Genomic DNA, 13,645 nt, shown 5'->3' with positions numbered 1-13,645 from the left:
CAAAATTACTCGGATCTCACATAAGACGACAAACAGCGACATCTAGCAGTTCCATTGTATAATGAGCAATGTATGTGTATGTTATCTACCTCTGTATGTTTATGTGCCTTGCATTTAACTCGTAATATACTTGAGTAATACAGAGTAATGTAATTGTAATTCTTTAGTTCTTTAAATGCTTTTTTGTTAGCGTTTTAATACTTTTTTGTTTGGAAAATGTTACTGCAGTGCAGAGTCTTTTTAAAGCAGAACGGGTTGAACTCTCAAGAAAAATATAGAATGCCGTTTTGTTTTCAATGGATTGTAGGTAAATGTGACCCTGGATAACAAAAGCAGTCACAAGTAGCACGGGTATATTTGTGGCAATGGCCAACAATAGCCTAGATTGTATGGGTCAAAATTATCGGTTTTTCTTTTATGCCAAAAATCATTAGGATATTAAGTAAAGATCATGTTCCATGAATATATTTTGTAAATTTACTACCGTAAATATATAAAACATTTATTTTTGTGAGTGAATGCAGCACAATCGCAAACATTAATAGACAACTTTAAAGGCGATTTTCTCAATGTTTCGATTTTTTTGCACCCTCAGATTCCAGATTTTCAAATTGTTGCATCTCGGTCCGTCCTATCCTAACAAACCATACATCAATGGAAAGCTTATTAATTCAGCTTTCATATGATGTATAAATCCCAATTTAAAAAAATGGACCCATGTGACTGGATTTGTGGTCCAGGCCAGGGTCACAAATGTACTTCAGTTTACGTCATTTTGGTTCTTAAATAGGCCTACCCTGTTACTGTTGCGTTGATTGAAGAACCGCTTCAAACGATTCAGTGCATTCCCGAACTGTTCACAACACAGAACAACAAGAATCGACTCAAACGAGTGATTCCTTCTCGAGTCGAGCATCACTGATTCTGATTCTAGACCGCCGGAAGAAATACTGCTGGACACACGAATTCGCTGAAATATGGTCAGAGAAAATGTTTCTCAGCTCGGTACACTGCCTCGCAATGATTTATCAGCAATATTTTATTAGGAAAAAAGAGTCTACCGACGCCACGTGTTCAAACGGTTAACCTGTAGAGAAAAACAGCGAGGGCACCTTTAGCCCTAGTGGCTACAGGTCTAAATAGGATTATGTCCATAAGAGGTGGGGCTTGTCTCTAAACCAACTATGACAGCATTTAGGACATAATGCATATTTTGATTCAGCTAGTGCTCGCACAGAAACTCTGCTCTGACTTCAAACTCGTCTAGAATGCACAAACTTGCCGTTAGTTATGATCTCATCTGATTGTGAAACACATCCGCTGACCGCTAGGGCGCGAGTGTCATAAGGTGGCGCGCGCGAGTGAAATGAGGAAGAGGCGCGTCGTACGTTCAGAGGGTTGACACACATGAAGATTCTGCTGTGATGAGTGATTAGTGAAGATGTCTGCGCAGAGAGTGTTCGCGCTGCCCAGACAGCATTCCCTGCTGCTGCCCGCCGTCATCAACCCATTCGTGCACGACCTCAAGTTAACTAAAGCCGATAAAATCAAAGTGAGTCTATACTCTCAATGTATGGCTTGTTTGTCAATATTCTTCTTCACTGAGGTCATTCAGCTCTTTATCCTTTTAATGTGTCAACATCTTATTTGATTTGCTTAGTATGTTTCCCTCTAAGCTACGTTATTGGATGAGCTTTCTTATTTTAACACTCTTTTATTTTAAGTCTTGCAATAACTTGGGGAACAGGGCTGGCAAATGCTGTCAACAATTTGTGTAAAATTTGAGAAAACGTTTATTACTAAATGAATGAAAATAGCTAATTTGCCTGTGCTGTAGAAAGGGTCCAAATTATGTTAAATTTTGTTACAGTTTTTGTAACGAGGGAAAATCATGCAGTAACGAGAGCACAGCACCTGGTATTGAAACTACCAGCACCTGTTTTTTTTTTTTTTTACTACAATGCATTTAAATGTCAATAAAATAGAGATTATGTGAACAATATTGTATGGTTTAATTGTTGAATACAGTCAAGAAGGTCAAGACCTCTGACACTGATGTTTTTTTTAAGTAGCCAGTTTACATGCTATGTCAGTTGTCCCCAACCTTTTTGACCTGAAGGCCCTTTGTTGTCCAACACAATATTCAAAACACCCCCTCCCCCCTTTTATGATAATATATTTTTGGTATTTCTGCTGTAATTATGACAAATATGCTTTTTTTCAATCGATGTTTAGAAACAGAAATTAGCAATATTTATATATTAAATGAATTAGCAATGATTCATTTTGTGATTCCAGACTTTTCAAGAACAGTAGTACTGTAGAACTCTTATAGCTATTTGAGTAGGGTGGGGGGAGTAATTTCAGTTTACGTCTATTTTTTTTTTTCTGTTTTATTTAGCATTGTAAGTTATTTTAGAGTCTGTTTCATATATTAATTCCTTTCCCCCTCAAACCGATTAAAGGGTCCCTATAGAAACATCTGTGAGGTTGAATCGCTGCTCCCATGTTAGCAGATGCCTTGAATAGAAACATAGAAAGTAATTTGCATTGTGTAGATTTCTTTGACATTTATTGTGTGATTATGTCTATTTTTCCTCTTATGTCTGTGTGTAGTGTTTTCTTCTAGGAATCATCCTTGTGCCGCTCCGTGCCATTTTCTTGCTTCTTGTTCTAATGGTCATGTGGCCAGTTTCTGTCATGATAACATTCAGACAGTCTCTGTCTGGAGCGGTGGAGCCCATGACTGGCTGGAGAAGGTACATACTACTCCTTGTACATCCACATTACACACAGATACTCCACCTCCTACATTTCAGCACAAGATTAAAATAGACCTTTTTTTATGCTACAGCTTGTTTAAACCGCTATACAACACCTCCGGCTTGCTAACTAAACCTGACAGCAACCTTAAACATTAACCTTACAGATAATACTACCTCTTACAATTTACTGATTTTGTCTTAGTTCCTGATTTGTATCTTTTACTAAATGCTTAGAAGGAATGTAAGCTAATAGCGATTTGTTAGGTCTTGTGTGCATGGGAGTCTATTGCTGTGTGTGTTTGCTTCCCCTGACTCAATAATAGAAGCATGAGTTGGTAATGTAAAATTTGTCGTTTGCATATCAGCCATTGCAAATATGTTGTGCATCACAGATGCCTTCCATTCTGTTTAATTCATGCTTCTCAAAACAGACCACGTGGTTTCTTGAGAAATTGCTCATTTTGCTGCATCTCGTTTCTACTTGGACTGACCACACTGATCAGATTAATTAAGTCTCAGCGTAGGAGGCAGCACAGCTGTTGCAGGGATGTGGTTATTCTCTTAAATGATGCAACAACATGCTGATCTGACACCCGATGAGCACACCGTGTCAAAGCCGTTAAAGCAAGCTTTTTGTACTTGCATGTGTCAGTATGTTTGATTAATCAAAGTCATTACCCACTATGATTCCTGATGTGTGGTGTGCTTGTATATGTGTTTGTGGGCAGGTTCTTGCACAAAAAAGTGATGACCTTTCTAGGCCAGATGTATTTCTTCGGGATGGGTTTCAGGGTGGTGGTGAAGGGGAAGAAGGCCAGCAGTGTAGAGGCCCCCATTCTAGCTGTGGCCCCTCACTCTTCTTTCTTTGATGCCATCGCCTGTATTGAAGCTGGTCTGCCTTCTACTGTATCCCGCTCCGAGTCCATGGAAGCACCAATCTTTGGGAGTAAGCAGTGTGGTTATTTACATCAATATTGGTCTTTACAAAAAGGAACACAAAAAGCAAATGCAATGCCAAAAAAATGTGATCATGTTTTCGCTTTTGAATATATTCACATTGTTGATCAGTTTCAGTGTTGCCAGATTGTGCGGGTTACTGCACAGTTGGAGGGGTGCCAACTCTCACGCATCTGGCGTGAGACACGCGATAAGGCTCTGTCACGCTGCCAAAGTAAATCTCACGCCAAATTAAAAAAAGTCAATGTGCTGTGCATTCCGTTTGACGTATGACATCAAGAATCGCCAGAGCGATTGGAAAGCTGTGCCAATCACATTTTCCCCACACCAATAATGGTGAAACGGCACTGTGAAACATAGTATTTTAGCACACAAAGCAGATTCACACGTCTAAGATAACTATTATTAATTTGAGTTGTTAATTTTAACCTTTAATAATAATACCAGCTGACAGGACAACCTGTATGTTTACAGCATTAGTTGAGAGATTTCTTTCCTTGAGAACAATTAACATGTAGCTACTGAACCTGACATTTATTCAAATGAATCAATATCGGAATAGTATCTCAAGCTTATGAATTGACATCGTTAAATTTGTGCCAAGCTCTAATAAAAACAGTAGCCTACCCTTCTCACTCAAAGTTAAACTCAAAAAGTTTGGTGGTTTTTAAACATCTAAGGGGCAGAAAGGTGTCAGATTTCATATATCTTCATTTGTGTTCTGAAGATGAACGAAGGTCTTACGGGTTTGGAACGACATGATGGTGAGAATTTAATGACAGAAATTGTATTTTTGGGTGAACTAAGTCTTTAACAGTGTCTATCTGTTTGGGTAAAAACATTTTTGTCATCTGCTAATTTTCTTTTACTGTATTTGCCATGTTTTGATCCGTTTCCCTGTTGTATTTTTCTCCTGGCAGGAGAATTGATTCATTTTAATAAATGAATTTTGTCATCATTCTTTAATTTTAGGCTGAATGGTACTTATACACCTTGGTTGTCATGAGAATAGTTTTTGAGAGCTTTTGGGCTGGAAATCGTCAACCTGATCTGGCAACACTGATCAGTTTTGGAAAAATTGTGAATTACTGCAAAATACCCCAGTCAGCACAAAGAAACAAATCAGAAAAACAGACTTAAATGTGTCATTGAGTGGCCACCACTGCTACTGATCCTACTTAATGTGGAATTTCTCAGCCAAAGAAAAAAAAAAAACATTGTTGTTAAATATCCATTATTGATGTCAGTTTTGCATGTGTTATTATTATTGCTTTTATTATCACTTTAATATTGTTTTATTATTTTATGTTCCCCAGGGTTTTTGCGCTGTGTGCAGCCAGTGCTTGTTTCACGCAAAGATCCAGACTCTCGTAGAAACACTATACTTGAGATTGAGCGGAGAGCAAAGTCAGGGGGACACTGGCCACAGGTGAGGGCCTCCACAATTTTAGTTTAGTTTAGTTTAGATTATTTGATCATATGTGACTTTAAAATGGTCAAAAATAAAACAAAGTTTAAAAACGTGAACACAACGTGAAGCCAAATGATGTGTGTTCCAGCTTTTGAAAGCAGGAAATTACTCTTAGACCTGTACTTCCTCAGCTTGAATACAGGATGTCCTGTTCCTAAACAATGTCCAGTTTCAACATTGTGGATGTATAATTAGTTTTACCAATTTTATTATTGAGAAGTCTTTTTTTATCTAAAAAACTGTGTATTTGTAACTGTATGTTAGTTAATATCTTAGTATTTGCATCCAAATTGCCACCATGATAGCTACGGTACCACTAAAAATAATACTGGTGTTATTTTCTTTTTTAGGTGCTCGTTTTTCCTGAAGGAACATGTACAAACAGATCATGTCTCATTACCTTCAAACAAGGTTAGCAGATTGTGTTTATTTTTGTTTGTTTGTAATATAGAAATGCTAATTATGACTGATATTTGGACAACATAATAATGTAGATTAAATATTAAGATACAGTTGCAGATGCTACAGATACAGTATACTGTAGCAAATGTCCATAACTCAGTTGGTAATGAAAGTTGTGTATGAACTGCACAATATGAAAATCTTGTTGTCTGTTATCAGATAACTAATTTCCCTAATGCAAATGTATACAAGTGAAGGGGAAGATAGAAAATAAACTTTCACAGAATTCGGGGTTTCCAATGCCGACGGTTTGTTTTGGTGTACTAAAGAAACTAGAATGAGGTCTGCTGAGGCCAGCAAAACCAGCAGCACATAAAAGAGAGTGAGAGTTGTGTCTATGAGTAGGTATTATCCACATACCACTAAGACTTTATCCCTTTGAGTGATATTTATTTCAAATAATTTCAAAAACTAAATCTTTTTGCAGTAGGCTTAATTAATTTAGCTGATAAGAGTAATATTTATTGTTGTATTATGATAATGATAAAGATAATAATTGAAGACCTATAGATTTTTTCTATATTCAGGTCATATCATTTGGATAGTGTTTGCTTCATTGATAATCATTGATTGTCCAATTGAGAACCAGTCAAATATCTGTAACCTGATACGTAGGATATGGTGTGATCAATGGTGCCAGACAGGGATTTAACTTCATTCTGAAATATATGTCTCCATAAGGAAAACAGGTGGGACAGTGGTACTGAGCAGTTTTTAGGAGGTATGAATGTAGCTAAAAGAACAGAGGATGAATGAAAAGTGCTTATTTGCTACTCTTTTTACCTCCATAGGTGCCTTTGTCCCAGGGGTCCCAGTACAGCCTATTCTTATCAGATACCCAAATAAGTTGGTCAGTATAAATTCAGTAGAAGTCTTGTATTATTTCATGATGCCTCAGTTTCTGGTGATAAACTTATCTGACAAACACAATGGAGTATCACAAAAAAATATAAATAGAATATTATGTAAAATACAAATCCATAAATAACCATAATAGCCAAGTAGAGAGGACTGAAGTAACTCGACCATAAAATAGCATGCATTTGAATTAGGCCACCTGGCAAAATTACACACAGCGCTTAAAGGCCTGTCAGTTAAAAGGCCACAGGTAAAAGTCTGTCAGTCGAGCTCGAGCTGTGAATAGCTCAGGGTTCAAGCCTTTTTTTAAAAAGTTTTTATATTAAAAATAGAAGAATTTTTACTAAACTTGTTTTGCTCTTACAGGACACAGTCACATGGACATGGCAGGGTCCAAAATCGTAAGTAATATTAAACATAAACAAAAAGCATTTACACAACTGACAAAATGCTCCTGCAATTTAGGCCTTTTCCAATCACCGTTACAACAAAAAAGTCATCAGAATTCAAATTCAAATGCTAGGATAATATATATAATGCTGCAAGAAACACTGGTAAGCCAAACAGGTTGTTTCATTGGTTTATTGGCATTTAAGATAAGAAAAATGGAGTGAAATTTTATAATGAAATAAAAAAGTATGAGAGCGCGCTGTCTGAGTGAATTGTCATCTTCCTCCTCTCTGCATAGCTGCACGTGCAGTCTTGTAGATCACTTTCTTAGATAAGCTTGGTCTTCAGACCCTTTTACACAGTCATGCATAAATAGAGAGCAATGCTTCCTGAAATGCTGTTGATTTGGAACCTCACCACCAGTTCCTGTTTTAGGGCCAGATTACTGCTGCTCACACTCTGTCAGCTCTATACTACGGTGGAAGTTGAGGTTTGTAATAAAGATTTGCATAATTCATGCTAATATTCTCTGCTTTTTGCACGTTTGATGTATACACATGTCAAAGGAGCATGAAGAAGCTGTGATGTTAAAACAAATGGCCAACTTAATCTCACATATAGCTAATCTTCAGAAATCTTATATAGTTGCAAAATATTTGTACGATTCTATTTATTGTGTCTGTGTTTTAGTTTCTGCCCCCTCAAGTTCCCACTGAGATGGAGAAAAAGTGTCCTATCAAGTTTGCTCAGTCAGTGAGATCTGTCATGGCTGTGTAAGCATGTCATGTTACTATTTATTCTTTCATGTCTTTATAAGATTTTATATGGTGGACATTTACAATGTGTGCACAAAACAATATTTCAGTCTTAAAAATTGTATCACAATTTCGGACTCTGTTACTAGATCTCTGGGCCTGCCGGTCACAGACCACACTTATGAAGATTGCCGTCTGATGATTGCAGCTGGAGAACTGACCCTGCCTATGGAGGCGGGTCTTGTGGAGTTTACCAAGATCAGCAGGAAATTGGAGTATGACTGTTATTATAAAAATATTTTAAAAAGTGCATAACCTTGTTATCATTAAATATTGTGATACTCATAGCCCACATGATTACACCAAATATAGTAGTAATAATTATAGTAGTTTAAAGTCACCATGAAATCATGACATTTTTTAATGGAATATTGCAGTATTTATTTTAAATTATTCAAATATCAAATATCTTTTACCATAATAACTTCCCCTCCCTCTTGCAACGACATGTCTTTTCTTCTCTGATGACGTGTTTACTGTTGCGAGAGCTGGACAACTCAAATGAGATCAGAGCAATAGCAAACCGCAACGATCCAACCATCCAATCAAGTCACATTCAAGCCGTTTCACTAGGATATACATCACAATAGGGAAGAAAAGACTATCATAACTTTTGTTTCATGCCAACTTCAAGCTCAAAATCTCTGGTTTTCTGTTTAAATTCAGATTAAAATGGGACAATGTGAAGAAGGAATTGGAGAGTTTTGCCAACATAGCCTGTTCTTGCAAAGGTGGAAGGATCACAATTGAGGAGTTTGCCAGCTTCCTCAAACTACCCCTCAGCCCAGCTCTACAGGAGCTCTTCACTCTGTTTGACAGGGTGAGTGTGTCCATAACTAACCACGTGGAATAAGATATGGATAGGAGTCCCACTAAGATACAGACAATAAGTTGAATGTATGAAATGTACTCTCAGATATCTGCTTTAAAAATCTGCTTTATTTTCAGCCCACAACCAATATAAATCTCTGGGACTGGATGAATCAAACAACATTTTATTTTATTCACAGTGTGGCCTATTTAAAGCAAATGTTTTCTGTGTCTCTTTGTAGGATGGGGATGGCACCATTGATTTCAGAGAGTATGTCATTGGTGTCACAGTTCTGTGCCGACCAGCTAATAATGAGGAAGTCATTCAGACTGCTTTTAAGGTAATGATATTACAGATTGCAGTTATGATATTATGAGAACACAAATGCAATCCATAAATTATCAAACTACTGAAGATTTAATCTTGTAAAGAAGTGTTAAAGAAGATGTTGTGATGTGGTTATGAAGGTAAACCATACAAGTACTGATGTGCCAGTGGTTGTTAGCACCTCGAGGTGGCTTTCAAAAATCACTACTGTTGAAAAATATTTTTGTCATGTAGTTAGTTAGAGCATATGGATGGATTACTCTTGTGTGCTCTGTTGTCAAAATTGGTTTATGTATATGTTTAAAATGAGGTAGATTGTCTAGTTGTGTCTGTGAACTCTTTTTACAGCTGTTTGACATTGATGAGGACAACTGTATCACACAAGATGAGTTTAGCTGTTTGATACGTTCTGCTCTTGGAGTGTGTGATCTTGACGTCAACAACCTCTTCACAGAAATTGATGCAGATGGATCGGGACACATAACTTATGGTCTGTATGCCAACTGTATAGCAACTACTACAGTGAGATAAGACTGTCAGGCATATTAGAAATGCTATCATTCAGAGACTACTAGTTTTATTTTTTATTTTTTTTCAAACATGAATTGTATGAAATTTAGCAAACAAAACAACACACCATTTATAACCAAGGGTTCTGTGGGCTGTCAAGCTATTTATATTTTTGGTTATATATTCTGTGGCAAAATGTTTTTCAACATGCCATTTAGTATTTTCCTAATCATATTCTGTACATAGACACTCAAATCACAGGAAATGTAACAGTGGTTGTCTAGTTTGGTGAATTAGATTGGGTGATGAGATTGATTTTGATTTTCTGAAAGTTGTAAAACCACATCTATGCTTGTAAGTCTCACACGCAGACCTAACACTGGCAACATTAACTCTGGGTGGCAGTTTAGTGTGTGCATCGCCCAGAGGCCCAGGCTTTTTTCTGCACATGAATGCATCACAGTCAGAAGCACATGATTCCATGCAGTGAATGTGAACGCCTTGAAAAATATCTGCATGTGCAGTCATGAACACTTTCAAGTGAAGGCTTGTGGTTATTTGTGTTATCTGTCAGTCAAGGTTGAATGTTTTTATCCAAACGATGACTGGTTGCCTTTTGAAAAGTGGAGTCATTTTTTGTAATACTTGCAGGAAGTTGATTTTTAGGCCATCAGCTGCATATATTGGATAGTAACCTACTTGAGTGTCCAAAATAAAATTAATAAGGCTTGTTTTTACACAGCGCCTGATGTAAATATGCTATTTACCATGGCATATTTACATAATTTCATTAATGCCCGTCAGTTACCTCACTTGATTAGCTTGGATTCCGTTTGAGTAACACATTTGTAGTAACTTTCCCATCTCGCTTTCTCTCTCAGATGAGTTTCATTCCTTCGCTCTCACACACCCGGAGTATGCAAAACTCTTCACCACCTACATCGAGCTACAGCGTTACCAGGGTCTCCAGGGGGAGGACCCAGACTGTGACGCCACTTTGCCTTACTTCTGTTCGGCTTCTCATGACGACCACCAAGAAGACAGTACCTCTGACAAGAAAGATGATTGACACATTTGAAGAATATGAAGCATGCAGCCATGAGGTGTTTACTCTGCCATACCATTTGAGCACTTGCCTTTAGCTCGGGTGGAGTGTTTTTTATATACAAGCAATCAGCAATAAATTTGCCCTATCAGCAAATCTGGTTTTCTGTTTACACCACCAAGTATTTCATAAACTATTCAATAATTTATTTAAAGGCTTTCAGAACAATGTTTACAGTATGTTAACATGTATAAGCATGCTAAAACACTTATTCTGTTGCAGCTGATTGAAGAAGTTGATTTTATTTGTCTACACCCCTCAGCTTTTAGGCATGAAGCTTGTACTCCCACCTCAGTTTTTCAGTCTTTTTATTTTATAAAATCTAAAATATTATTTGTTTAAATCTAATTTAGGAAAAAAAGTGCTTTTCTGATTAAATTCATGGAGATAATGTACTTATACACAGGTCTCCCTTTATGGAAAATGGATTTTTTTTTTTTGAATGAATATATTACAGAAGAGTTTCTTATACAAATACAAACTTTCTTTTGTTTTTTTGTTTTTTTTTGTGCTCAGGGACTTTGGTGCAGAAAGTGAGTTTTAATCAAAGGTTTTGCTTTGCATCTCGTTTTTATTTGCATTCCCATTGAGGGGAAATGTTGCTGAGTTAGCGTTCCTTCCCTGCTGCTTGTTCAGACTAATACTCTGTTGCATCCACTGAAAATAGGCCAATTTGTGAGCAAACAGGCAACACAACACGCCCACAGTAGCTCGCACCAGAGGGCTTGGTTCCAAATTATCCCACTGCAGTGGTATTTATTTAGCAATGCAGGTTTCAATTATGGTTTTGTTAACACAGCAAAGTCAGCTTTTTTGCCATTAAAAAAATCCTTTGAATTTTAACTAGCATTTGTTGTCCCTTTTATGTTTGAGTGCATGAACACTTGTTTGAAGAGTTGTACACTCTTGTGAATTAGGAGAAATGGAAGAGAAAACTGCTGATTAACAAATACTTTTTATACTGAAAATATCCACTAGGTGACAGCAACTCCCAGTTTATAAGCAGATCGTCTGCATAAACCGTTCCTAAATAAATCCATCCAAATCTTCAGTGAACAACACTGTAAATGTGCATCCATAATAGTGGATATACAGTAGTCCTGCTTTTATGCCAGTGAGAGTGTGGATACGAGTTTCTGGGATGCATGTGTGCAAAATATAAAATTATAAATCCCCTTTGTCACTTCTCTATGGTCACAAGTGATTATAAAATATAATTTTACATTGAGGTCAAAAATCATGTTTCACTTTCTGTGCTCTTAGTTTACCCTGTTCCTAATAACGGCATACACCCTTGCAGTCTGAGTTCACAGTTGTTTGTTTGTTTGCTTGAATTTATTGTCTAGATTTACTGGACAGATATTCATCTTTTACACATAAATTCCACTGAAATTCACATAAAAAACCACTGGTTTGGTGACGTAATGCCACATTGACTGTCAGGTAGAAGTCCGATGTGGAGGCTCAGCGAAAGTGTGTATAGGCTTTATGCTGACCATCACATGAACAAACAGGTTTCATCACATCTACTCGTTGGAGAAAGTGTTAACAACTGTATGAACTGACAGCAATATCTATGGACATTTAAAGTAATCAACTTAACAAGCAAGTTATTTAAATTGTTGACATTTTAACCAATTTTAATATCCGAATTTTAATGAGAATTTGAAAAAAACTTTTAGATTTCAATCTGCATATGTGATGGTTATCGGATAATGTTCATCCTTGGAAGCTCCTTTAAAGACACATTGAGTAAAACAGCTCTATATTTAACAAAGTACATACAAAAGACCTGGACCAGAAATGATGCAACCACTTTGTTGCGCATAACGCATATTTAGGGAGCAAAGCAGGGGTACTAAACTCAGTTCCTAGAAGGCCACAGTCCTGCAGAGAGAACTACAGACAGGTATGTGTGTTGGAGCCGGGTTGGAACTAAACTCTGCAGGACTGTGGCCCCCCTGGAGCACCCTTGCCATAAAGGGTCTATTTGCCATTTAAAATTTTCATCAAAATGACAAGTGAGACACCCTGGCTGCACCGAAAGCTTATAAGGCTGCTGACTTGTTGCCTCTCTGCCCTATTGGGCAATGACTTCACAGACAGTGTTTGAGCATAAAGGTACCACCTGAAACTAATTTTACAATTTCACAAAACACAGAGCTTTGGTGATAACTAAGTGACCACCAACCACAGCTTTCAGGCACCATTTTATTTTTTCGCTCAACTGTCATGGAGTTCAATGCACTGGAAAGTGGGATATCATGGGCAGTGAAGAATACATCTATTCTGCCTTCAAATATTGAACAAATGAAGGTATCTCAGTGGACAGAATGTGACACGATCATAGAATTCGGACATCCTTTCTAACTCCTAACTGCCTGTGGATGCAGCATTTTTCAGCTTTTGGACACAGCCACATTTACATTTATGCATTTAACAGACGCGTTCATCGAAAGTGACTTAAGCTGGCGGGAGGGATCATACACATGTAGGAGTGACCTAATGTCCCCATGGACTTCATGGGCACATGTACTGTATGTGGTGGCCATTGCAAGTCCGTCAGACCTTCATTTGGAAAAGGGCCTGATGGAGTACATTGGTTCGTCCTAATTCAAAAACACAATCAAATCAAACATAACATCTGCAATGCCTCTCATCAGCATAGGATGAAATATATGTCCTTTTTTAATATTATGAAGAAGATTGTTAAAGGAGAAAGTTCAGCATTAAGTGGTTTCTATAATGTACCTCTGTTGTGCTGAGCTGCAGTATATCAAAACCAAGTCAGTCAGTAAACGTACTCGGCGAGTGACTTACAGAGTGCTTTTGTCAATATAATATCATCAGAGGGAAGATCAGGGACAATGATGTCTTATGAGAAGCTAATGTTCTCTCTCTTTCTCTCTCTTGTCTGATACAGCAGGATGAAGGATGGAATTGCACTCACTTCATTAAAGTCCTGCTGTTCCGCACGCTGTGATAACCAGCTGTGATTTCCACCGTCAATTTGTTTTAACCTTTTCAAACATGAGGGGGGCATTTCATTTTAATCACAATTGATGAGATTGCATGGAATCAATTAAGTCACAATTTTGTTACTGTTTCTTTCTCTCACTCTCTCTATTTTCTCTCTCTTTCATGCTCTCCCTTTCTCCTTTGCTTTGCCCACAA

At 37.4% G+C, this 13,645-nt stretch overlaps 1 protein-coding gene across 1 annotated transcript; it reads left to right on the top strand.

Annotated features, from left to right (window-relative positions):
- Positions 1 to 859: 859 nt before the first annotated feature.
- lpcat2 (lysophosphatidylcholine acyltransferase 2) lies at positions 860 to 10,980 on the top strand. The gene is made up of 14 exons (XM_079865355.1): positions 860 to 1,552; positions 2,617 to 2,759; positions 3,494 to 3,711; positions 5,039 to 5,151; positions 5,544 to 5,604; positions 6,447 to 6,505; positions 6,880 to 6,914; positions 7,339 to 7,393; positions 7,594 to 7,676; positions 7,808 to 7,933; positions 8,385 to 8,538; positions 8,771 to 8,869; positions 9,205 to 9,346; positions 10,248 to 10,980. Exons 1-14 carry the CDS (start codon positions 1,442 to 1,444, stop codon positions 10,433 to 10,435), a joined length of 1,587 nt encoding a protein of 528 aa, XP_079721481.1. The 5' UTR covers positions 860 to 1,441; the 3' UTR covers positions 10,436 to 10,980.
- Positions 10,981 to 13,645: the final 2,665 nt, after the last annotated feature.

Source organism: Squalius cephalus, assembly GCF_949319135.1.
Source record: "Squalius cephalus genome assembly, chromosome: 3".
In the NCBI taxonomy this organism is placed as follows: domain Eukaryota; kingdom Metazoa; phylum Chordata; class Actinopteri; order Cypriniformes; family Leuciscidae; genus Squalius; species Squalius cephalus.
Note: the sequence above shows the minus strand (reverse complement) of the source record. Positions and strands in the feature narration are given on the sequence as shown.

Bases quoted from the DNA above. Each gene is read 5' to 3' on its own strand.
- lpcat2 (XM_079865355.1), top strand. From the start codon at position 1,442: ATGTCTGCGCAGAGAGTGTTCGCGCTGCCCAGACAGCATTCCCTGCTG. The intron at 7,934-8,384 runs GTATGACTGTTA...GTTTAAATTCAG, and splicing joins AAGATCAGCAGGAAATTGGA to ATTAAAATGGGACAATGTGA. The intron at 8,539-8,770 runs GTGAGTGTGTCC...GTCTCTTTGTAG, and splicing joins TCTTCACTCTGTTTGACAGG to GATGGGGATGGCACCATTGA.